The 27,591-nt window shown below is 44.0% G+C and overlaps 1 protein-coding gene across 1 annotated transcript in view; it reads right to left on the reverse strand.

Moving 5' to 3' along the window:
* The window catches only part of ETFA (electron transfer flavoprotein subunit alpha), a 456,279-nt gene that overhangs the window by 161,141 nt on the left and 267,547 nt on the right, over window positions 1–27,591 (reverse strand). Inside the window, exons 6-8 of the mRNA XM_078685235.1 lie at window positions 18,765–18,875; window positions 10,035–10,136; window positions 545–613 (exon numbers count right to left, since the gene is read on the reverse strand). Of these exons, the coding sequence (XP_078541361.1) occupies window positions 545–613; window positions 10,035–10,136; window positions 18,765–18,875 (282 nt within the window). The remainder of the gene's footprint in view (window positions 1–544; window positions 614–10,034; window positions 10,137–18,764; window positions 18,876–27,591) is intronic.

A 27,591-nucleotide genomic window follows, 5' to 3' on the forward strand; every position in this document is an offset into this window, starting at 1 on the left:
CAATAATATTATGCCAAATCTTCTTTAATTGGCTAAAATATCTCAGATAGTTGGGGAAGGTGGACTGCGCTTCTGATTGCAACATTTTGAAACTCAATAACAAACACTGTCTCCCATGGCTGCAGTGACAGTCTAAAATCCAGGAGTGGCCCAAGCAGGTAAGAGCGGTGGGCCAGGGTTGGGGCGTGGGAGTGCTCAACAGACGATGACTAGGGGAAACGATTTATTTAATTTTCCCTCGTCTGTCGATTCCACCTCCCACCCCACCACCCTTACCTGTATGGGCCGTTCCTGCTAAAATCTACACTACTTTGCTCAAACACCGATTAAGGATTTTACTGAGAGGCCTTTATTGGTATATTTCTTCAGGAATGTACAATTAAAATGGATTAAAAACATGGACTATCAGTGCTGTTTAAGACACAATTTCAAATCCTACAAAGATGGACAATCCATCGACGGTATGAAAAAAACGTATTTTCATCCAAAGCCAATATTTGTTATTTACAATAAAAAAGACAAGACAGACAGCATACAACATTACCTGCTGCATGAAGCAAATCAGCAAGGTCATATAAAAGCTTAAAGTTCTCCCCATTCTTTAATCCACGCCCTGTGATGAAAGCAAAAAAAAATTACTATTTAGCAAATCCAATAAAATATTTACACGAGCACAAAAACATTTTCAAACACGTCAAACACCAAATAAAGAGGATGGAGTTCTACACAGTAACAGATAGGTGCTCTGTCAGGGCTTGTTCCTCTTCTTTTATGTTGAAGTTTTGGAGGGGTGGTGCCTATTGGGGTTTGAAGGGCACAGGACAACAAGACCTCTCTTTTGTGCCACTGCGTGATATTGGCTCTTCACCAGGAGACCACGTGAAGGGGGCAGATACTGTGCGTCACACGTGGCATCGCATGAGTTACCGGGTCTGCGTAGCATTTCCTAATGCTCTATGATATTACTATGTTCTATAAAGATGTATTTCATAGTGCCCTTTGAACATCTGTACTCTAAGCTTGCTGCAACTCTGCTTTCAAATGTTATTCCATGTGAGATTACAGAACCACTACTTTAGAAAGGATGTGGAATTGACCAAGATCTGTTAAAATCATTTGTTGCAGCTACTTATGCATACAAGTTCATCGGGTTTTCAAAGCACTCAACCTGACTATTAGCTGTTAAGTGATTTGGTGGTGTTAGTGAAAAATACTTAAAATTCCAGCTTTATGACTATATTAAAAGTTTAAATTAGCATTTGTCTTTCAGACAGATGAAGGTCACTGTAGATTGCTGTAATGCCTATGCTTCTAGATATCCTACTATATTCAGTGTATTGACGGGCAACTGTATACAACTGCTAGCTCACATTCAACATTGTTTAAGTGCCTAACAACCACGGAGGGTGGATCCAAGATGGCTGCTTAGGTAGACGCTCCTCCCGGAGGTTCCGGCACCCTGCTAATCAGAGCTCTCCCCCCCACCCTAAATGTGCAACATTTATGGTGTGGGACTCCCTGATTAGTAGCATGGCGGCGTTCACTCCCTGAGAACTGACCGTTAATGAACGTTTTCTTCCGGGCACAAGTCCTAAAAAATGAAGACGGGGGACTAACCAGGTTAGGCAGTATGGAAGTGAAATCATGACGTGTGCCATCACAGTGCATAATGTAACAACACATGACATTTTATGTGACATCATAGGAAGTGACCTCACGGGAAGTAACATCGCACAAACTGACATCAGATATTAAGACCTCACACTTATGTTTATCAGGTATATCATGAGTACATTTAGCGCATCATGAGATTTGGTGTCGGGGTTGTGCCGAAAAAATGGTGTAATCCCGACGCAGAATCTGGGCCTCAATTAATATATTTATTTTTTTAAACCCGGTCACAAAGAAATTGGCAACAAGGAGAAGCATGGCAGTAGATCGGTTATGCTCAATTGGTTGCAAAGACACCATTTTAAAATATTTGATTGGGTTAAGGCATCTGCAGTAAAGGTGCCAGTAAATCTCAGGGAATAGAAATAATGGTGAGATAACTCTGGAGATTAACGCAGTTGTGGAGAGATCAGTGCTTTGTGAAGTCCCACATTTTAATCAAAATAGTATAATAAGGTTAATGAGTCTTCTGCAAAGCACATCATGGGACATGCAGATGACAGATTTTTATTTTAAGTAGATAGATAAGGGGGTTACTGCTTTGAATACAGATATCCTTTTGTAACTTGCAGTTCATAAACTGTAATCTTTGTAATATAGCTAAGTAAGTTATCAAGGGTGTGACTCCTACACCTTGTAACTTCGACTATCTCATGTAACTCATCTTGTACATTAATTTATTGTCAATGTATAATATGTATGTTACATAAAGAGCTCTGACACCCAGTATTGGGTTGTGTAGCGCTATAAAAGAAATAAAATAGTGCTATAGATATTGTTATTTGTGTATATACACTGGAACAGACAAAACACATTACAATGCATGCATCTATTATATACAGGTACTGAACAAAGGCAAAAGCTGCCTCCCTTAAGAACCTGTGAAGAGATAAGCGGTGTGCCTTTGTTTCCCATTCCGTGGCATTTACATTTAAGTGTGAGGTTCCAGGGTGCCTCCAGTCAGGCTGTTCAAACAAAAGGAAGCCTGATGGCCCCTTAACTTTGGCCCAGCTGGAGGTAAAAAAACGCCTGCATGTTGCTGGTGGGAATGGTAAGCAGACAACATACAGGCACTGCTGATCGTGTCCAGGTGTATGAAAATTACACTGGGATAAGTTCTGCATATTCTGTGGGGCCCAACTTATTGGCAGGGCGGACTGCATCCACCCAGTGAAAATAGTGGATGAACACTGTGTACCTGCGTTTACCCCCGACTAGTGCCTTGGTTTTCTTGCTGCCGCAGAGTGGGGAGATTGTGGCAGTCTCAGCCAGCTGACCTCAATCGGAACACAGTGGTGTGAGTGAAGAGGCCGCAACTTGCTGGCAGGGGACTGATCATGGGGGGGACCATGACTGGGAACCCCAGTGTTGCAGGCTGGAGGGCAACGATCAAGCTGCAAGCAGAGTAGAGATTGGCTGCACAAGCGGACATGTCCCAGGCTGTGACTGAAGCGGTAGACAAGAGCAACCATAAGGACGGCATGGCTGGCCCTATATACCTGAGGACTGGGGACACGGCGGCCTCTTTCCACCCTCCTCACAATATTAGGAATAACAGACTGAGGGACGCTCTAGAGCTCACTCGGCTTTAACAAAAAGAGGCCTACTCTCCAGAATGAGAATTTTCTCAGAAATTCTCTGCAAAAAATTATGTTGATAATGTGAGTCCTTTAAGACAAGGACTTTACATCCTTATCGGGTGGATGTGGGTTGAAGGTGGATTGCTCGGACTATATAGTAGGAGCATAATAAATATTCAACGTTAGCATTTTTATTGATGAGTTCGCTGGAGAGACTAGCTAATGCCTAGAGAGGAGAAGCAGTAATTCTAAAAATACAACTGACGACTAGCTCGCAAGCAGCTGACATCAGGAATTCATCACAACAGGTGGATCATCTATATAAGCTGACATCTAATTCTGAACTATAACAACTCATAATGGATGGCAATAAGGCTATTTCTGATAAAATAGACAATTTAACAAAAAACATAACTGCTTCGACAGGGCATGGCTAAGGTAAGGGAATGTGTGACCGAAGCAGAGCATAAGCTCTCTGCCTTGGAAAATGCTGCTAATGACCAAACAGAGGTGGTCTGCTAATTGTAACTAACCACAAGGCACAGAGGACAAGGTCATTGACTTCGAAGACAGAAAGGGCAGAATAATGTCTGCTTTTTAGGTCCACTAGAAGGATAAGAGATGCATTCCATCCATGGAACTTTTTTTGGGAACGATCCATACCAGAGGTCCTTATGGACACTGTGCGGAGGAAAGGACTAAAAGTAGACAGATCTCAAGATCTCCGTCACATCATCCCCAAACTGGGGTGTCTCCATGAATGATCAAGGTGAGATTGCAGGAGAATCAAGGCAAAATAAGGACACACAGAAGGAGTTAACATACAGTGGGAACAGGATATACTTATAACCTGATGTTGGCCTGAGCACACAAAAAAGTAGTATGACATTAACAAAGCCAAGTGGAACCTACAACAGCTAAATATTTCCCAGCACGTTTAAGAGCCAATGGTAGAGAGGCACTTTTTTGAGCAACAGAAGGACTCTATTGACTATGTAGAAGGCCTGGGACTCACTACCATGTGATGTATAACAGCTAGGCCACTACCGCATGTAACACTATATAATTAATATCTAATGGAGGAGGGCTCACTAATACAACACAGAACATATGTGCTTATGGCAGCAAAGGCGTAGATGAAATTGGAAGGATCCGGTCCAGGAAGTGCTAGCACTCTGGCCACGTGAACTGATGCAGCCAGATTCTACATGATTTTCTTGCTGTTGAATGGTTTGGTTGCTTAATGAGATGGAAGGTACAAGTTATAAAAGATGTGAAGGTTGAATTGGGGTTATCCCCATGGGAAGGGAAGTTTATATATAGGAAGGGCTATAGGGAACTCATACAGACGATATGCTAATGGTCAACTAAATCAATAATTACAAATTGCAAGGGATAAATGGGCGATCAAGTGTCAAAGAATTTGTTTGTATTCATGCCGGAGGCAGGTTCAGACAGCAATGCTGCAGAAGGCACACTTTACAGCTACTGGAAATTAAAACTCAAGTTAAGGAGGGGATTTCTTGTTGTATGCTAAAATTAACTAGGTGGCGAGAGGTGTAGCTATATGGGTGGCTTCGGGCATCCCTTTTTCAACAACAAGGTATTTAAGGATCCCAATGGTAGATATATTGGGGTGGCCGGGACCCTTAACAGCTAAACAGCAATAATTGACACATCATCCTTTTCTCAAGACATTATGGCACTCCTCACTCCACATTTAAAACAGAATATTATGGAGGGGAGACTTCAAAAGCATATTGAAAAGGCGGCTGGACAGCTCTAACCCAACTCTTATAGAGAAGTGGGGCAATCCTCAATGGCACTAATACAGGCAGCAGATGCACAAACATTAGTAGAACTATGGAAGGCACAGCATTTGGCGCCACAAGGGTACTTATTTAACTTGCCTTTACACATCGTGAACATTAGGAAGGATATCAACAGTCTGACGATCTGTATTGTACAGTGTCTAAACATGCACCCCAATGCTAGAGTGGTCTTGAGAGAGACAGGTGACACCGATACCAGAGTGGAGATTACAACCAAGAACAGTAGATCATCAAAACAAGCAGAACGTTAGAGGCGCCATTGAAGGAGTATGGGGCTTTTAAGTTTTCTATTAAGGGAATGGATGGGCCTAACATATGTATGAAAAAAATCTAGTGAGCAACGTCAATAGATTGGAAAAAGAGATCAAAGAAACAGACAATTTGATGTCCTGGGGTGTCTAGGATGGAAAAGACAGAAATATAAAGACGACATCCTTAGGAGAAGCAAGAACCATGTTAGGAAAACATGATGGCAGACCAAATACAAAAAGGCAGTATGATAGTAGTGACAAATCTGGACATCTCTCGGCGAGGCTGGTTAATTCCCTATTCTTTAAACCTTCCATTTATCACTTTCTGTTCCATCAATATGTCATCAGTATGCTTTCTTATAGCTAGAATTATCTTAATCACCACCTCCTGGGTGAATAAGACAATTTTAGCAATAAATGGTAGAATTGACTTACACCCAATTGGCATGCCTAATATACTTTTAAGTCCCTAGTAAAATGGAACTACCGGTGCCAAGGGCCAGTAAATGAAATGCCCATAATGAGCTTCCAACTCTGGTTGAGCCACCAACTTAAGTAGCACTTTGAACAGGTCTCCGGCCTGCCATGGAAGCCTGTGTGTGCAGTTTTAAACTACCATTTCAAACTGGCAAAATAAACCTTTACTAACATGAATCAGTAAATCACACGCCAGTTCAGTTCCAAATTTAATAAATCCTCTGCCAGGCCCAAAACTTTCCTTTTAATACATGTAACTCCTCCCCAATGTAGGCCATGGGTGGCACAGAAGACAAGGTGCAGTGTATTTGAAAAGTAGGACATGTACTTTTAAGTTTAATATGTCCTGGTAGTGAAAAATATTTTCATTCGTTTTTTACTGCTGCAAGCCCTAACTCTCTCATTCGATACCATTGGAGTTACCTCCTTACATTTAATAAACTGTAATTTCCAGAAGCAGACAGGAATCAACTTCATGTTTGGTGTCTTTGGAACTCTAATGAAAAATCCTGTCTAATGGTAAAGTACGACTTTTAGTTACAATTCTCAAAATGACACTTTTAGAAAACTGCCATTTCCCTGTTTTAACCATTTAGTGCTTGCAGTATGTCTCTGTGTCACATGACTGGGTGTAGTTGGCAGTTGGGCTTTGTGTATTCCTCCTAGACAGCACACACAGTAGAGAGTTTAGATGTGCCTGGATGGGCCATCACTGGCAGGATGGGAGCTGGACACTTACACTTGAATAGGCTGTGTCCCGCCTCAACACAAAAGGCTTCATATTCCCTGCAGTTAGTCTGGGGCCACCACAAGGAAAGCAGGATACCTGGGCTTCTCCCATTTCAAAGGAAGGGTCAGGTATAAATATTGCCCCCTAGCCACCAACACTTCAGGACACTTCAACACTTCTGGCCCTGTGGATACTCTGCTAGGAAGAAGGACTGCTGTGCTGCTGAAAAGACTATCAGTCAGCTGGACTGGAAAGACTATCAGTCTGCAGGACTGCTGCTACGGCCCTGTTATGCTGTGCTGACCTGCTGCACTCTTACCTGGGTGAACAGGACTGAACCTGCATCTGTTGAACCCAGGAACCCAAAGTGACTCCAAGGCCTATTGGGCGGGCCTCCCGACTAAAGCCTCAGGGACCGAAGATTCCAACAGCCATGAACCCAGCACCTGGCCACACCCACCCAGCCAAGTAGTGCCACCCCAGTCCGGGACTGTTAGAAGGGGGCTTGAAGGTACTCTGCCATCCCATCTGTAGACCCAGCAGAACCAACGCATCTCCTCTGTGGCGCAGAGCATCTCCAACAGAACCGGCACATCGCCTTTGCTGTTCAACACATCACTTAAGGCACAGATGCATCTCCTCTGCTGCGAGGGTTCCAAAGACGCAAGGACTGCACATAGTCCCCACAGTCCACTTCTGACCCGCTGCTGGTGCAAAGCTTTCCCAGCGTAGGCCCTAAATTCGCAAATCCCTTGTCACCGGCAGCCTCCAGGACGCTGCAGGTTCGCACATCGCACCCTCACAGTTCTTCAAAAGCAATGCAATGCCTCGATTGCGCAAAGCATCCTCGATACCGGACTTTGCATCGCAAGCCCTTGTGGACAGGATCCTATACGATGCAGGATCTCGCTTCACTGCTTCTCGGAAACTACGCATCACCTCAACTGAGTGACGCAGGGCCTCGCAACTCTCCGCAACTAGTATTTCAGGTACTCTTGTTTAGTGGGCCTAACTGGGTCTCTGTAGCTGGCCCGCGCTGTAGCGTGGTCGACCTGAACTTGTGACTTTGACGCAACCAGATAGCCACAGTTTGCGCTTTGTACATTTTGGGTCTCTTTTCACTGAATTCTTTTAACTTGCATATATCCAGCTATACAGATTGGAATTTTATTATTTGTAGTTTGGGTGTGGGATTTTTCTTGTTTTGTGTTTTCATCTTATTACTGTATGAAGTGCTGCTGCGCAAATATTTTACAAACTGCCCTTAAGATAAGCCTGACCGCTCTGTGTCGATGTACCACAGGATTGAGCAGAGGTTAATTTAAGGTTGGCTTGTACCTCACCTTGACAAGGTCTGTAGTTGCTGCTTGACCAGGCATCACACCCCAGTCAACCAACAACCCAATTTCTTACAATACTGGAGAAGAAAGAACATTTTTCAGACACAGATTAAACATAAGGACTTTCAATCGATTAATGAGAAATGGTGAAAGTCTTTGATAGAAGCGTTGAAAGTTTATCAATATACATTGACGATGCAAGGTGTGCAAAATATTGGAGTTCTTGAGGTTATTGTCTTTAAAATGTGATAAATTGAGTCGAGAATCGTTTCCTCAAAAGGGTTACTTCGGTATAATTGTCGATTATTAAAAAGGTCAAGCGTGGTTTAAAAGAGCTTTCCGTTAGGTTTCAAATTGGGCATGTGGTATGTGTTCATTAATCATTAATAGTGAGCACTCCGGCATATGCCGTACGAGGTTGATGCCGGTTTCACTACTTGGTCAGTAGTGAAACTGGCATTAACCTCGTACGGGCAGAAAATAGGAGGCTTCTATTGCCCCTAAAGAGTGCACTTTTTATCAAGGAGCCAGCACTAATTGTTCCATTTGTGCCTCCGACATTAACGCGTCTCTTTGAGCCTGCATCTTAGATCCGCGTTTATCCTTACGCACACATTTATTGCATATGCCAGAGTACTCACTATTAATGAACACATACCAGTGCCCAATTTGAAACCTAACGAAAAGTTCTTTTAAACCACGCTTGACCTATTTATTAATCGACAATAATACAGAGGAAACCCTTTTGAGGAAACTATTCTCGACTCAAGTTATCACGTCTTAAAGAAAACAACCTCAAGAATGGGATTTTGCTTTAACTGCTTGGATTTCTTAACCCCTTCCATGCTGATGACGGCCGAGAGCCGTCATGGCACACAGTGCTCGTGTGCTGATGACGGCTCCCGGCCGTCATTACCGCACCCGCGATCGGAATGTGCTGCACAGGCGCAGAATCACGCCCGCGCCGAAGGGGTTAAATTGTTATGTTTGATGGTAATTTCCTGACGAAGACACCTTCAGTGTCGAAACGCGCGAAGAAACCATCGCTATCCATACCAAATTGTTGATTTTTGTAATTAATTTTATATGTATTAATGAAAGTCATTGACTGTTGTTTTTAAATACACAGACAATTTGCTGAGATAATTAAAATGTGTGATTTTTTAATAACTCTTCTTTGAACTCTCTCTTTCACGCTGCATTTGCTATATATTGCCTGGGATTGTTGTTTTCCATTGTATTTTTTAGCCTGTCCCAGGAATTGAATCTAATTACAGGCGGTCCTTGATACTTGCAAGCCTTTAGCAGATGAAAAGCCAAGTTTGGGCAGATGAAGGGTAGTCTCCAAAGAACAGTATGTGCTACACATCCATCACAAAGCTCACTAAGGGATGCCTGTGGTAAGACTTTCAAGATAGGGGCAAGGGAAGCACCAGCCGCTCCATAGCAAGTTTTGTAAACTTTCAGATTGTAAGAGCATGACAAACCATCAGGGGCAGTCCTTCGCTATAGCGGAGGAGCGTCGCACCACTGCCAGCAGATGATAAATAAAACAATAATATCACATTGTTATTATCGTTTTATTTATCTCGGTTTGGGCTGTTTATGTTTGACAGGGGGAAGGTGTGCGTGCCATGGCAGGGAGGAGTACTGTGCACTTATTAGTGCGTATGTGTGTTTGACTGGCCGGCTAATGCCGGCCAAACTTGCAACCGCATTTATGTTTCTCCAACCCCGCTGTACTGTACTGCCGGGATGAAGAAAACCCACAGGCTCCCACTACTGTGAGAAGCAAATGAGACTGCTGAGACCAATCCAGATGCTGCTTTCATACTGTCTGGATCCGGTGAGGAGCCTCTGCCTCCAGGCCCATCCACTTCCGGAGAGGGAGCAGGAGCAACGAGGCGCCCAGCAGCGGGAGTGTAGTCGAGCGGCAGATCAGGGATTTTAATTTTATTTCCCAAATCCTCCTCTTTGTCCCTCCCCCCCACCGTTTTTTAAACCATTGAAAGACAGAAGGCTGGAACAAAATCTTAATTATGCAGTCAATCACACTAAAGTTTGGAACAGTCTCTAGTCATCTCATTCAGTAAATAAACACATAAAAAAAGCTACACATGAGTAACACCATGTTGACAGCCTCAACTGCTTACCTCCAGATATCACCACTTTTGCACTAGTCAGCTCTGGTCGATCACTTTTTGTAAGATTTTGTTCAAGCCACTGTGAAAGACCAACTGGTGAGGCCGCCGACACTGCATGGAAAAAAAGAACATGATTAGCATTTACAAAAATATCAAACTGATATAAACATTAGTATCATACGATATGTTTGCACAGAGTGAACAATGAGAATCTGGATTTGTCCAAATTCTTACCAAATATTGGATAGGACATAGCAGTGCATAATACTCAGAGGATTTACCAACCAGTTCATGCCTCAGTACATCCACAGGGGTACCTCGACCAAGTAGAACCAAGGTGTAGAAAGAGGTCCTCTGCCCTAGCCAACCCTTTCACATTTTATAGTCCCACAGCTCTGTACCATATAAGCCTGCTTCCGCTCTGTAGGCTTCAAGGGCAGGGTAAATCAGTCTTTTCCCCAGGCTTTTGGCAAAGCGAAGTACACCTCCAACATACTGACTGAGTGTAGCCTCTCCTTTAAGTTGTTGGCCTGACCAAGCCAACTTGGAGTCAAACCTTACTCCTAGGTAATCATAGCGGTTGACGCGATCCAGCAGGGTCCATAGACTTTAAAGGAACTCCTCATTTTAGGGCTGCCCTTTATGATCATGTATTTTGTTTTTGCAGTATTAATCCACCGTTTTTTTGTGGCAATAGTTTTCGAATGTGCTTGTGCATTACTAGTTCTGTTCACGACAAGAGCACAGCGTCTTCAAGAAGCAAAATGCCGTTTTTTGGCCCCCATAAACCGGCACATCATGATTTAGGACTCTCGGGTAAAATGATGACATCGTTGTCCGCTAGGATCCGGTCGGAACATGGGGCCTTATTTTGTTTCTGGCTAAGACTTGCTAGGCGGTATTCACTTTCAGAGAATTCCTTATTTGTTCATTTACTTTCTAATGCGCTCAGTAGTTGAATACTTCGAGTCTCCTCCATAAGACATTCTTTGTTCCGTTACCTTCTTTTCCCAGGAATATTCCATTAATACTAGGGTTTCTAGTTGAACCAGGAGACCGGCACAATAGAACTATAGAACTCTCCAACTGTCTTGGTATACCTTGTGATCCCCACTTCACAAGCACCCAGAATCACCTGGTGGTCTTTCTTCAGAAAGTTTCCATCAGTGCCTGCCAGGCTGTTACTTTTACTTAACTTTTTTTTATATTTAACAAGACTCTTGTACTTTTGCCTTAGCTCTTTTAGATGGTTTTCCCCATCAGGGGCAACATGCATTGTTTTCAATGCCAATGAAAGTGCAGATTTGAGCTAGCTACACTCTTGCTCGAACCATTCTATGTGCAAGCTGTTACAATTACTGATGTGCCTACTTCCAGCGTCTGGTTGCCGGCCACCTTGCCTCCGAGACAAATTAATCAGAAGTTTCAATTCTAGGAATGATCCCTGGGTCATTAAAGTCCCTTAATTCCTGGAAGTCCCAAAGTAATTTTTGCTAGAAGTTTAGGGCTCGGTTAGGGCCAGATTTTTGCCTACTGTAGTTATGCCATGTAATTAAATTCCGGTTTGTAGTTAGTTGGCATTCGCTTTTCCTCAGCTCAGGGACGAGAGCAGCGTTCAAATTAAACCTTGCTGGCACACTCTGTGTTGAATTACGAGGTCAACAAACAGCTCAGCTGCCCAAGATTCCAGATTATTTACAACAAGGGGTGGTGATGGACAGAGTCTCTGAATTAAGCAGAATACTCTCACCCAGTCAAGAGATCAGGGCTAGATCCAACACCGTTTTTTAGCTCATTGCACCATCCCAGTTTCAGAACCTGGCTGTATGCAAATTAGTCTGTCCCTGGCCCAGTGCATCATGGGAACAGGGCAGACCAGACTACAAAAGCCAATCCTTACACTGGGAAGGAAACAAGCTTCCGGGGACCGGTTTCTGGCATTTCAGCCGTCTTCGGCCCGGCTTGCTTGAATTCTGATGGTGCAATGAGCAAGGGACTCACATCTGAGTATACCCTTCCACGCTTAGGGTGGACAAAAATATTTACAACAAGGGGTGGTGATGGACAGAGTCTCTGAATTAAGCAGAATACTCTCACCCAGTCAAGAGATCAGGGCTAGATCCAACACCGTTTTTTAGCTCATTGCACCATCCCAGTTTCAGAACCTGGCTGTATGCAAATTAGTCTGTCCCTGGCCCAGTGCATCATGGGAACAGGGCAGACCAGACTACAAAAGCCAATTCTTACACTGGGAAGGAAACAAGCTTCCGGGGACCGGTTTCTGGCATTTCAGCCGTCTTCGGCCCTGTTCCCATGATGCACTGGGCCAGGGACAGACTAATTTGCATATAGCCAGGTTCTGAGCTGGGATGGGGCAGTGAGATAAATAACGGTGATGGATCAAGCCCTGATCTTTGGACTGGGTAAGAGTGGTCTGCTTAATTCAGACACTCTGTTCATCACCACCCCCTTTTCTGTATCGTTTTTGGCCACTATAGGTGTGGCAGGGTATACTCAGACATGAGTCCCTTTCTCACTGCTCCATCAGGATTCAAGCAAGCCGGGCCGAAGAGGCTGAAATGCCAGAAACCGGTCCCCGGTAGCTTGTCTCCTTTCTGGTGAAGAATTGGCTTTGTAGTTTGGTCTGCCCTGTTCCCATGATGCACTGGGCCAGGGACAGACTAATTTGCATATAGCCAGGTTCTGAGCTGGGATGGGGCAGTGAGATAAATAACGGTGATGGATCAAGCCCTGATCTTTGGACTGGGTAAGAGTGGTCTGCTTAATTCAGACACTCTGTTCATCACCACCCCCTTTTCTGTATCAAGATTCCAGATTGATTGGAATATAATCTATCAAGCGTGTATGACTCCCTGATCGAAACGTGCAGCGAGTTGGCAAGTCCGAAGGCATAGATCCATTTAGGGTACAGAGATCATTTCTGAGGGCAAGAGACATTAGAGAGGTACCTCTCCTTGAGCGGGGAGTTAAAGTTCGTGGATAGGTTGGTCTACGGATAACATGATTGTGCAGTATGTCTAAATTGGCCGTTGTATCATCAGGTTTAGTATTAAAGTCCCTGTAAACCTAAATGACGTGTTGCTTTGCTAGTGAGTTATGTTATGTTATAAAATGTATAGAGCGCATGGCTGCCCCAGTGAGTGACTAATACATGAAGATGACAAAAAAGTATGTCGGGCAATACCAGTTTGCTTCTCCAGCTCATTCAGTTGCCTATGAAAATCCAGTTGCAGACTTGGCACAAAGTAAACATTCATTATGGTTAACTCCCAAACATCGCCAGAAATTCACCAGCATTTGAAACTTTTTATTAATTCCGGAGAACACTTGTCCAACTGTATTGAACTGGGTAGATATCCAGATAATGAGACCACGTCTCGGTCTCTCTTTTGTTTCCTTTGTGGCTTTTGTAGTAAACACAGTAAATCCATCCACAAAAATCTCATCTAGAGCCCATGTCTCCTGGTAGCAGAAAATAGCATGATTTGATTAATTTTACCCAGTGTGTGTTATCTATCTTCGATTTCAGGCCAGCGATAATCTGACAAAGCACTTTCAGCCAAACCCTATGGTTTAGGCCAATATCTAATCCCTATGGGGAAAAACACCTTGGAGGTTTGCGTTTTAGGGCTTTGTGGGAATTTAGGTACTGTATAAATCATATTGGCATGGCTTTGGGTGTTCCCCAGACTATGCAGATTTGAGCTTCGAATAGACTACTGTATATTAACCTTCAAACTTTGAGCTGCCTCTTCAAAATCATGGCTTGTGGGAAATAAGGCTGATACCAATACACACAGCCTTTGAGATTCTGCATGCTGATGGCTTACTGAGTCTATATACACAGTTTCAAAATACCGCTGGATAGGCTTCAGGTGTACCTTCATGGACCAATATTCCCAAGTTGGCCAATGTGTCTCTTTTGCCAAGAATCATCTCCGCCTTATGCTTATCTGCCCACATTTTATCGTAAATTCCCCCTCTTCTGTAGCATGAGCCAGTGTAAATCAAACTCTCTATAGTTTTGTGATGAAAAATTTTGAAACCCCTTGCAGGGAGTGTAGGAATCTAAATAGATTACATTGATTAAGGAATGTAATGATGTTCATGCAACTTGTATATTGGTGTAAATAACAAGATTGCATGATATTTGCACGTCTCTCTAGACCTCATAACATTTACTGCGGGTCATTCTTGTTCCACAACCAGATGCAGTTTTTCAAGTTCCATCCTCTGTGGTCTGGAAATTAAGGTGTTAAGCCTATATTTTCCTGCTCGCACTGTTGTGGGTCATAAACTTGCCGACTATACTCCAATCTCATGCCGGTTGCCAGTATATTACTTGCGGTATGAAAACCATTTGCCCGTAGGATTGCCCCTTGAAGAGCTAATCCCGGCACTACAGTGTCTTGAGATCTTACGTTATAGGTGGACCTAGTCACTGCTGGTGCATCCACCATTGTTCTTATACGACAGCTGTTTGCCCAGGTATGAACTTCTAATCCACACGTTTTGTTACTAGCAGCAGTGGTGGCCCATTGGAGTGGGCCGTTATCATAGGGATTGACCTTTGATCCTGCAAGAAGGGCTGCTGCACTCTGCACAGCTTCTATAACAATGCTCTCACTGTCCCTGCTTAAATGATTTTTGATTGTGAGTTGAGGGGTACTTCTGTCTGCCCCGTATTACCAACAACAGACCCTGTACCCATACTAAACAGGTCATTATGCTGCATGGTAACCATTGGTCCTAAACATACCTTTAAATAAGTCCTTCGGGAGTATAAGCGGTGTGCCAATCGGCAGTGACAAGATGGCCCCTGATTACTCTGTGTTAAAGGAGTTTTACTTCCGGATTCAATCACCGGACTACTCAGCACATTCAGATGGTTAGCAACAGAAACCTACACATTATCTGCTGTTTCAAGAGTCAGCCTGGAGCCAATAACAAATCTTTGTATACGAGTGCGCTACCAGCAGGATGCTTCGCATTTCATATTTTACATTTCATTTTAATACATGTTCTGCATTTAAGATTTCCTTTTTTGGCTTACCCTTCTTGATCATTATGTTCCTCTTATTTTAGTGCTTTCTCCTCCTTACATGAAAATGTTTCTATCCTTTCTGTACAGACTTCTAGTATGGTTGTCTTTCTGCAGTTTTGTGATTTTTAAAAACTTTATACAGTTGTTTCTTATGAGATTTCTTCAGAGGTTGCCTCCTTAAATAGAGTACTAGAGAGTGACAAGATCTTGTAATAAGCAACTGTCGTTAGATCCGTCATTGGACTGTTTATTCACTCTACCTTCTTGATCTACCAATGGTCTATGGGCCTCACTCGAGGCCTGCCCTAGTTCAGGCCATTGCATGGAGAAACTGGATATCTTAGGGCTCGATTCTATACCAGTTACAGTAAATATTCCTCTGCTCTTCGTATTTTTGCAATCATCTAGAATTGAGCTGATGACTTCTGTGACTTCTGTAAGCTTATCGACGGTCTTTGAGCAAGTCCTTATCTCGTTGGGAAATTCATTACTCTAAAGTGATTTTCACTGCACACTCGATTGCACACTTGCAACAGTCCATAGTTGCTATGCTAGATGATATTTCACAGAGAATTGTCACCTGGTCATCCAATTTCTGCTATGTGCTGCTAGATTATCCACCATGATATCCAGTGCTCCACATATGGTGTGCATAATGGCAAGGACTGATTGCTCTGGATGCACCTCCAGAGGGAGATAATCTGCAGCATTAATACCCAGGGCCGGACTGAGAACCAAAACTGGCCCTGGCAAAGAGCCCGGCTTGCCCCCCTGGGAGCGGCCGAGCTGTTTGTCAGGGCCGGTTTTGTTACAGGGACGATTTTGTGGCTATGCTGTAAAAACGGCCCTGTAACAAAAACAGCCCCCCAGGGCCCAAAATCGGCCCCACCGTAGCAGCCCACCGGGGAAAAGCATGGTGCCCGCTATGGCCAGTCCGGCCCTGTTAATAACCCTGTGCTTTGGTGACTGGCATACTAATAGTATTCTAGATCCTGCTTAGGGCGTACCTCAACCCCGTACTCACAAAAAAGAGAGAAGGACTAATAAAAAGGCCAGGGACGTAAAACCCAACACTGGTTGAACATTTTCTGTTCCTGCCCTATCCACTGATTGGAGATAGTCAACTAAGGGGAAACAAACCAGAGGGAAAATCAAAAGATTTTTTAGTACTGCCCTCACCCACTATGGTGTGGCATGCTTCACCATAGGGCCGCTGCAAACGTCCAGGCACAAACCAGCGCACTGGACAGAGCGCTGTTTCTTTAGGGTGAGGGAGAAAAAGAAAGGACGTTTTGTGAAAGGGAAGAGTATTCCTAAAGAAGGGATCTCTAGTGCAGAAAAACAGGGGTAAAACTGTCTAATGAGATACGATTGGAATACCTTTATTCTTGGTTCCAATTGACAGGGTTAAAAATAGTGCGATCTGAGGATATGAAGGAGGGGTTACTGCCCCTAAATCCCCACTGCAAGTACCAACATGTTTCAGCCTTCTAATTTTTCCCTCATGGGTCAAAGGCCTTCTTCAGGGTGTAGATCGCTTGGATAGTATGGTCCCGACCAAAATTTGATCTTTTTCTTTAAAAGGAATTTTTCTACAAGGTAAAATGCACCTTCTGCTTTATCTGTAACACTTTTGTTTTCCGAGTTTCACAAGTAATTCTCCAAACTCGGGACCGACGAACGTCGGAGGCCCCAAGATGGGGATAATAGACGAATGCCGTTCTTTGAAGAAAGTGTGACAATAAGGCGGCGTTCCCACAACGGTCCCGGGTTTAGAAAATTACTTGTGAGTTTAGATATTTGATTATTTGATAGGGAGTCAGAAAAGGCTCATTCCCTAGTCTCTTTTTTGTGGTTTTGGATGTACCTCAACCCTGCACAGATGAACCGGTTCGTTCATCCTACTGATGCATCCTGCCCCAATGCTTGCACAAGGACGCAGATTTTGTACACATACCTTAGTCCTGGGCTATGCTAGCTATTGGTTGTTCGTTACAGACCGCCTTTCCCATTCCACATGGGTTCCCTCACTACACAGCTGGGATGTGTGCCCACTTGGACTGTTCCCACGTCCTTAAAAAATAGGGCAGTGGATTGGTTCATATACCGGACACTCCCCCGAGCTAAATGAGGAATCGCCTGCAAGTCACGAGTCGCCTGCCCCTCCCCCTCACCCACTTGCTTGGGCTCAGTCAGTGGAGGTGTGGGCGACAAGCAATGGTTACCACCCTGCAGTCTGAGGAGCTGTGAGGTCTTCCGAAATTCAAGATTTCACATCAGTGGGATGCCCTGCTCGAGATTTTCAGATGTGGAGCGCACACCCCTTATTCTCATGCACCAGTCCAGCTGCAGGGCCTGCCTCACCCGTGGGGGCCCCAGATCTGTCCTCTCCCACAGACTTCTTGCCAGGCACATCCTCCAATCATTCACTACTACAGGACATACTCATCACAGCCTTCCCTTCAACCACCACCCTAGCTTGCTCCTTCTTCTGATTCTATCTTAAGCCTGCATTACAGGTGCTTTATTGGTGTGACCTGCTATCCCGTCATGAGGACGGATATACATATGCACATAACGAGGGACCCAACGCCTTCAGGTACTGGCCGAGTACGTTATAGTAACCCATCCCCAGTTTACCTTCCTATTTTTCTATCTATATGGCAGTGCGTCTGCACTAGGTTGGATCACTTCTACTCCCTTCTGTTACGAGACTGATATACCGAGTACATTACTGCATCACTACTGTTACTGAAACCAATACATGTTTTGTGTCGTTATTTGATGAAAAGATTTGTAAAACCCCAATAAAAACATGTTAAAAAAAATACAGGGTACCAACAACCAATCTCCTGCCTCTCGTAGGGATAGAGGGTTTAATGTGAGTTTATAGCATCCATTGGTATGAACTACATCAATCCAAGAGGACATTACCAAAATAAAAACAAGTATTCAACAGCAAAATGTGTGCATCTGTTCAGGGACGATAATATCACTCTTAGTAAAGAAAGCACAACTGTTTCTTAAAATGTAGCCAGAGACTATGGTCTTTTGGCAACACTGTGCAAGGCTACACTGTATTATCAAAAGGCAGCTAATTTAAGCTAATTTTTAAATTAGGAAACTTGCACCAGTCAATGTTACGGATTCTTAAAAATAAACAATTTACTATAGGATTATGAATGACGGCGGATAAACTGTTTAACTCTTTTTGGGTTTATTTACAGGGGCGTAGTTTCCATTGGTGAAGCATGTGCAGTAGCACCGGAGCCCACAGGTTTGAGGTGCCACTGACCCCTGATTGGTGTATTTTACAATTCAAACCGCACCCGGGGGCAATTAACTTCCATGCAGATGAGCCCAGGACACACTGGCATGTCCGACATCACTGTTTTTAAATCCAGTCGCCTAATTTCATGAAAGCCCGAAGGCTCCGGGATGGGTGACACCGATGTGTCAACACCTGTGGGGACAAAGCAGATCTAGTACTGCTCAGTACTGACTCTGTGACTGAATTCTAGAAACACTGATGGGATATTTTACAGAAGTCAGAAGATACGTGTTCATCAGCTGGACACTTCTAATTACAAACAAGGAACGGAAAGCCACACTCAATTAGCAATACCAAGATGTAATATGGGAAAGTACAGAAAGCATAGGGAATGTGCACTCACCTTCTTCTGACGTGGCACTGCCGCCGCTCACAGGTGCAGCCTCAAAGTTAGTGCCTCGCACAGATAACACCTTCACAGCCTCGTCACACTTCACAGTGCACACTGCATTCCCTAGGAGAGGAGACACAGGGTCGGCTTTAATCAGAGTCCAGTACAGCACAGTGAGCAGTAAGATCCACCCACGCTAGGCATCAAGTAAGGACAGCTGACCCCAGGTTGAGCCACCGGCCTGGGATCACAGCTCCCAGCTGTCCTGTGCATTTATACTCAAAGGACGACCTCACTTACTTATCTGCAAACACTGTGGTGGGAAAATTGGCTCCCATCGCTGTAATGTCCTGGACAGCAAATAAAAAGCTGGCCAAATACTACCGATGCCTGGGTAGTGGATAGCATGAAGTAAGCAGTGCTGGGCAGAAGGTACATCCAAGAAGTTCACTCACAAGCCCAAGAGACGCTAGGAAATCCTGTGGCCGTGTTTCAATATTTTAGAAAATATATCCCATAATGAAGTGCATGAAGCAGCCAGACCTGAAATCCTCGGGATTATTTGGGGTTTGGGTGCCAGATCTGTCGTGGTCTCCGGGACATCACAGCCACTCTGCTCTCAAGGTGTGTATGGGACAGTACGGGCCTGTAGAGAAGTGGGAAGACATAACAACCCCTGCATAAGGAACAAGGATGCTGCACACCATCTCTCCCTGCTGGAAAGTGGAGATCTATCTTCTCATCCGTAGTGCAGGTTGGCACAGGCCAACCGGTGCTAATGTGAAATGCTTCACTGCATAGTGAAAGAAGAGGCCATGGGAAAATTCTTCCTGAACATGCTGAATGGGACCAAGAGCTGAGAAAGAGCAAGACACCAACCCCTCAGACTTGAAACCCAGGATCCGCTGGAAGAGACAGGCAGCGCAGAGCTGGATCGGCCTTCAACCAGACACAAAATGGCTGAGACACGTAGGCTTGCTACCCATCAACGCGTGCCATTGTTGGCAGACACATGTGAAAAACAAGGGCCCCCTGAATAGAAATAATGATTCCTAGGACAGGGAAATAAACAAGTGTGTGAAAAATTCCTAGGCAATCATAAACAAGGAAACTAACGCAAGGAGGGACGGACGACTAAATAAATGCATATACATACATATACTATTTATTTATCCAAAAAAACCATATATTGTACACAGAGTTGTTTAAAAAAACCAGTTCATAAATCACAATAGACACAGTGAACAATTCATAAATCACAATAAACACAGTAAATTATTAAAAACAGTAATAAGGCATCAATATCAAAATAGAACAACAATTAATAATAAAATCAGGGGTGGCAAATTTATTTCGACGCGCGTTTCGGCGTGCAAGACAACGCCTTCTTCAGGAGCCACACAATTTTCTGCAATGTAACAGAAAAATACATATTATAACAACCCTATTTTTTGATTAAAATCATTAGTTAATGCATTACTACTTTAGTCAAAAATGTTTGTCCTCCACTCCTTAGCTATTTGACACTATTTGTATAACACAAGGTTATATTCAACACAGCACAATAAAAAACAGCATGATTAACATAAGGTTAACATAATAAAAACCATCTGTTAATACATAACTATTACTTGCAAAGAAATTATTCTGAACCATACATTTATACAAAAAGAACATGGGTTCATGCAATCATCATATTTGATCTACCGAAAATACAAAAACGTCTATGTCCTGTTATATTTAGCAAAGACATTCCTTATTGTATCAAAAACCCAATACATAGAGTACATGTAATTGGCAGACACAACAGAAAAAAAACTAACTGTCGGCATGGCTCCAAGCTAAAGGAATGGATCAGAACAATGATGAGCAGGTTAAACATGGCACTAATATATTTTTGTGGAACAACTGTGACCACACTGATAGAGGAGAGACAGGAACTGGGAAAAAAGAACTCCCAAATGCAGCATGTTTAATACATCATTAGCATCATAAAAATTTATTTCGGTCATAAGACCATAACAATGCTAGTGCAATACAACTCATACAAACAGATTAAAAAATAACTGGAAATATAGATTTCCAGTAAAAATATCAGTCGAACCATATTCTAAATTCCATTAGATAAATAGAATAAGCACTTAGTGCACAATACAGGACCAAAATAGCAAAAACCTTTGTCTATTCCAAAGTGAACAACATGCCCCCACTACTGCCTTCGATCTAGAGGAGCAGAACAGTCAAGGCCCTTTAGACATTATCAGTAAAATATAAGTAAACTGTCAGATTAAAACATTAAAACTGCTAAAACAGGTGAAACAAAATGAAAGTATCTGACTCTTTCAGCAATTTCCTTCTAACTGCCCACATAGGACCCAAAAGCTTTGCTACTGAGCAAGCAATCGCCGGACTAGGGCCTGACCTGAGGATCCGAAGAGCTTCGCCATAAATGCTTATACTAATTTGCTTGCAGATTGGTTTGAGCCATTTTGCTCTTGGGCGGGAGTACACTGGACAAGATAAAAATAAATGGGCAATGCACTCTGCTGCAGAGGCGCAGCCTGGGACACTCTGGGAAATAGTGGAAGGCTGATGCCAGGAGCTGTTAAAGTGTGCAAGGGAAGGGAACCAAATCTGAATTCCATATAAAGTTCCCTGACTTGAGGAGATTTGATAATATCTAAATATTGTTCATATGAACAGATCAGTTTAAAAAACATGAATTCCATAGTTAAACGTCCCCATGATGGATTAATAAGTGAAGCCTGTGCTGCCCAGTCACAATACTGCTTTTTGACAAGATCTTTACTAGGGAGTATGCTGGGTCTCTAACCTCTCAATAGCCCTCTAATCCTATAGTGGTTAACATGGATTTTACATTCCGTATCCAAGCTATCTTTTTGAAATAATCAAGTGTGCTGACTTCCACTAGAGCGGTGGCATGTGGGAGCAACTCAGGAATGGACCTTATACACAGCCAAAACAGTAAAGGGCGTAGCTTAGCCTTCTCTATAATAGGATCTCTACCCAAGTCCAACCTTAGTGGGTGGAGTGCCGTACTCGGGGGGGGGGGGGGGGGGGGGTAGCGAGATCAGGCGCCACAGAAACTTGTTCTCTGATTTCAGAATGACATCCATCCCTTCAAAGCCCCACAGTTCAGCTCCATAAAGAGCAGAACCTACTGCTTTACCATCATAGATCTGAAGTGGGGATGCCACTGGTTTGCTGAAGTAGGTACTATGTTCTTTTATCAGGGCCCCTACTATTTGTCGATGCTTCAGGGCCAGTTTGGTTACATGAGGATTCCATGACATATCTTCCGAAAGATTAGTTAAAGGTACTCACCCTTTCCACAGGGACCCCTCCTAGGGATATTTTACCTCTAAAGGATTTATGGGGGTTAAGCAATAAAGGCTTCGTTTTTCAAGTATTAACCACTAATCCTCAAGAATCGCAAAAATCTTTAAAGCGATTTAAAAGCAGCTGAAGATCTCCTGGTGTGTTGGATACCAACAGCATATCAGCAAACAGTAAGGTCACCACTTTTAACCCCCTCCACCCCAAACTTGGGGCATTTGCTGGGGTATTAGAGAGAAACTGGACAACGCCGTTCACAAAAAGGGAAAGGAGTGTGGGTGCCAGTACACAGCCCTGACGTACTCCCCTGTTGAGATTTATTAAACCAGTCAGCTGGCCTTGGCGACCCCAGCAAACCCTGGAAAAGGTTGCCTCATGGAGGCGAATAAAAAGCGATAAAATCTCCAGGGGAAGACCCATGTCTTTTAAGACTTGCCATAGCTTGTTCCTTGGGACAAGATCAAAAGTGGTCTTTAGGTCAATAAAGGCTACATAAAGGCTTCCCCGACCGGTGTCCACAGGCTTCCAGGTAATAAGAAGAAAATGGAACACCTGGTCGATGGTACTTATTTTTTGCCTAAATCCAGCTTGTAAGGGAATCAAGATATTATGTGTGCTAATCCAGTTCTGTATCTTTCCAAGGAGTGCACGGGCGAACACCTTTTGGACACAGTTTTTAAGACTAATAGTCCTGTAATTAGATGGTGAAGATCTATCACATTTCTTATATACAGGGATCACCTCTGCCTTCTTCCAAATATTAGGTGCTCGGGCCCCCTTTGCTTTCGCTTTGGTTAAGGACAGACACTAACTTGTCCAGTTCTCTCTATCATATAAAAAATACATCGCACGGAATACCAACGGGTCCAGGGGCTTTTGCCTTGGCAATCTAGTCGATCTGGACCGGAAATCGCTTTCAGAAAATAAATCCTAACAGATGGAATCTAGGGGAGTTACTTGAACTGGAATACAGGGCCCTGAGTATAAAAGAGAAAAGTGGTCATAACATGTTGCAATAGAAATATTATTATTCGGTGGTAGTGGCCTATTGGCATCCTCCCTGGTTAAAAAAAAGCCAGAATTTCTGCGAGGCTTTGCTTGTGCTGGCCTCCCCAATTAACCACCATCTATTATCATCCCACTCCCTCTTGGCTCTCACCTGAGCTGTCCTATAGGACCTCCTCACTTCTCTCACCAGGACCAAGTTCTTAGTTTTAATTACAAGGGATAGTTGATGTCTAAGGCCTCTACACTCCTGGTTAAACCAAGCAAACAGAGATCCTGGCATTGGACCATGTTTAAGGTGGATTGTAGATTCAATAAAATATACAGCCAACTGCTCAAAAAAGCAAGTATGGCAACCTGGAATCTCTTCCAGCCTCTTCGAATGATTAGTTTAGCTTCAGATCTCTGCTATGCAGGCCAGTAATTTATGCTTAATTAGTTCAAGCTTGCCTTTGTCTACAACCACCTGGGGCCGTTTAAGTTGTCGATTATTATTTGTTGGAAGTAGCTCCCTATAATGTTAGTCCTAATAAAAATGTTTGCACCCAAACTGTCCGAGCTTGTGCGGCCATTAGCAGCCCTTAATCCAAACTCCAAGGAAAAGGTATTGAGTTGGAGTGCCACTTGGGACCATTTTCTAATACATACTTTAGTTAGTGTTGTTGTTGAACAGAAGTGGGCTACTGATTAACAAGGACTAAAATTACTGGGCAATACATACATAGCTAAGCATTGAAAGAATAAATATAGCCTTGTACAAGACCTCTTGGGGATCAGTAAATCACACAAAGCCAGATCACAAGAGAAGAAACAAAAGGGAAAATGAGAACTGGAATACGTTAACGCCCATTAGCAGATCCTTTTGGCACAGTGACGCACAGTATGCTAATAACTTTATGGCCAGATTTGAGGATCGCTTTGTTTATGCTTTCAAAACTTAGAAGGAGAATTTGGCAATCTACCTCAAATACATTGAGGACATCTTCCTAACCCGGAAGGACCCCAAAGTACTTCTGGAACAACAAATCACAGAATTAACCAACAGGATCCTAGGATTCAGTTCAAAAATACAATCAGCAGACACAGCATTACATATCTGGATGCTCAACTTGATTTGACACCAACAAGTTTGTAAACAAGAGGATAATCTTCACAGACCGGAAACAAAACCTTAATTGTCCACCCATCATTGTTCAAATAACATTTACTGTAATGTTTATTGAACAATCAGATAAGTGACTGCAAAAATGATTCCAATGTATTGTAGTTCTTCTTTTTTCATATATTAGTAATGAGTGAGGACTATACTAAATGCCGAGTCGCAGATGGGGGTTCCGTGCCCCTTGATAGTGGCTGGGTCCTGTTCGGGGAGTTGGAGACTTCAGTCTTGCCCCCCGTCAAGTTTCCAGTCACTTGCAAAGCACTCACACTGGAGGCCCCGTTCAACACTTTACTATGGTATTGTTGTGCCGCGTAATCAAACTCTGGGCAATGTTGTAGGGCATTTACATGTTATTTAAAAGTTCGGAGGAGGTGTAGAGCAGAGGATGGGATGGATCACTTTCCATGATGATGGAAGGGATAGTCCTGTTGCACTGCCCAGTGGGGGGGGGAGGGTGCGGGGGGGGGGGGGGGGGAGTTGCAGATGTTCAAACTGCTTTCTGTGTTCCTTTTGGTTCCCAAGGGGGTTTATGGTATTCATGTCTGGGTTGTGATGTCTTGCTCTGCGTTCAATCTACCACAGTCATGGTGGGAAAGAAACGATGTTGTGACCTTACTTATACGATCCTATGGCTCCCTATCTGACAGTTTCTCCCCTGGAACGTACGGGGGATGGCAATGTTGGCAAAACGTAGGGGAGTGCATTCATACCTACGACGGTATGAAGTTGGTATAGCAGGTTTACAGGAGACATGTCTGGGGTGATGCGCTTCCTTATTTCCGTCGTAGATGGAGGGGTCAGTTATATGCCACCTCGTTCTCAGGATTTGCCCGGGGGGTGCTTATTTGGGTAGCCCCGGGGAGCCCCTTTCAACATATGTACCACGTTCTGGATCCAGAGGGTCGTTACGTGGTCCTATATGGCAGACTTGATGGACATGAGATATGTCTAATTAATGTATATACTCCCAATACGGACACGCACACCTTCTTCAGTGATGTAATGAGTGCAGCGACTCCTTACCTAGGCAAGGACTTAATGCTCTTCGGCAATGTCAATTGCGTGCTAGATGGGATGCTGGATAGGGAGCCTCCCCAGATGGGTACTAAACCTGGTATGACTGGAGCCCTAGTGGACGTTATGAGGGAACTGGGGTTAATGGATTCATGGAGGGTCCGACACCCAAATACCAAGACATTCTCCTGTTATATCCCTGCGACTAAGACATTTAGTAGGTTGGACCAATTCCTCCTGTCATCCGTCTTGATGCCCAAAGTCGAGGAGATAGTATATCTACCGAGATACATTGCAGACCACTTCCCTATGCTGTGAGTTTTAAGTACCAACAGACCCCGAGCGACTTTCCCCACTTGGCGATTAGAGGCCGAGGCACTTACCAATCCGCCATTTGCTGGGAAGCTGAAGGAGGAGATAGTGAATTATTTGGCGACAAATTGGGGCACGGGGAGGAATGGGAGGCAATGAAGGTGGTTATCAGAGGTTCCTGCCTCAGTACGACATATGGAGTCTGACAGCAACTTGAGAGGGACATTAAGATTCTTGAACTGAACTTAGCTCAGGTAGAGGAGACACTGCCCATGAACCAAGACTGACTTAATGAATGGAGGGGAATACGAGAGGAGCTGTTGGTGGCGCTCTGTCGCCTCGAGAAATTTAATTACACCTCATATTGACAGCGATTTCATTTGGAGGGTGATAGATCCGGGGCGCTGCTTGCTAAACTGATTAAAAATGAGGGGCCTGTGTCCCCCATTGTGCAGATGAGATCGGCCGAAGGAAGCTTGGTGTACAGTCAGCAGAAGATTTTAGATACCCTAGCTGAGCATCTGGCGGGGGTATACGCGGGGCCCCCTTTACTGGACTTGGAATACATTGCGGAAGTCCTTACCACACTGAATTTACCCCAGTTAGACAATGAGGTTAGTAAATCATTGGATGCATCGATTTCAAGGGAAGAAATACTAGAAGGTATAAAGTCTTTGAAATCCGCGAAGAGCCCGGGCAGTGACAGCCTACCGGACGAGTTTTATAAGAGGTTTGCACCCCTGAAAGTGCATTGTCTGTTGGAGGTATATAATGAGGCGCTCCAGAATCATACACTCCTGCCTTCTATGAATGAGGCATTAGTGGTCATGATCCCCATGGCGCATAAGATACTCAGCTGCCGGGGTCATATAAGCCTATCTCTTTGTAAAATATTGATGTAAAAGTTCTTATTGGGATCATGGAGGCCCGACTGCAACCGCAAATGCAATATTTAATCCATCCTGATCAAGCGGGCTTCATCCCCAGATGCAGTACAGCCCAAAATTAGCGGCGGTTAGCTCATGTGTGGAATTCCCCCCTATTGAAACAGGAAGAATGTGCTTTGGCGCTCTTGGATGTTGAACAGGCGCTCAACTCCGTTGGGTGAATGTATCTTTTGGAGGTCCTGAAGGTGATGGGTGGCCCATACTTTTTGAACTGTGTGAGGCTCTTGTACTCGGAGCCCCGGGCTAGGTTTAGAATGGGGAAGCTAGTGTCACGAGCTTTTAGACTACACCAGGGAACCAGACAAGGGTGCCCATTGTTGCCATTACTTTTCGCCATGGCAATGGAACCCTTAGCGGGGACCCTACGAGGAGAGATGGAGACCTTTAGGTTCAAACTAGGGGAGACTAATCATGTGGTGTCTATGTATGCTGATGACACCTTGATATATCTCCGAAACCCCGGGGAGGCGCTACAGGTGCTCCTGAATGTCCTTGATAGGTTCGGGCAAATATCACGCTTGCGGATCAATGCAGGGAAGTCGAAATTAGTCCCACTGGGAGGGTTGGCCTTCCTTCCGGAGGGAGAACTACCAAGAGTGGGGCTCCCATTGGGTAAGAGCAGCGCCTAAATATCTAGGAGTCAGATTGGCGGAAACAGCCGAACAATATTTGGCGTTCAACATCAGACAGGTAATTGAAAAACTACGAAGCTTGGTGCGCTTTTGGCGAGATTTGCTTCTGTCCCTTATGGGAAGAATAGCCCTCTCAAAAATGGTTGTCCTGCACAGATGCCTTTATGCAATGCAACACTCCTTTTTTTAAGATTCCCCCAACACTTTTTTATCACGCAAGATAGACTTCTGACCGACTTGCTGTGGGGGCCTAAGCGTAAGCGGGTGAGCCTGGCCACTCTCCAAAGAACCCTGCAGAATGGAGGACTAGAGGTTCCTTGTCTGGAATTTTATTAAGCAGCTTCTCAGCTGGAACATGCGGTACACTGGTTAGATGATGAGGGAAACCGGGAGAAGGCCCTACTGGAGGG

This window comes from Lissotriton helveticus, chromosome 3_2 (assembly GCF_964261635.1).
Source record: "Lissotriton helveticus chromosome 3_2, aLisHel1.1, whole genome shotgun sequence".
NCBI classification, from domain to species: domain Eukaryota; kingdom Metazoa; phylum Chordata; class Amphibia; order Caudata; family Salamandridae; genus Lissotriton; species Lissotriton helveticus.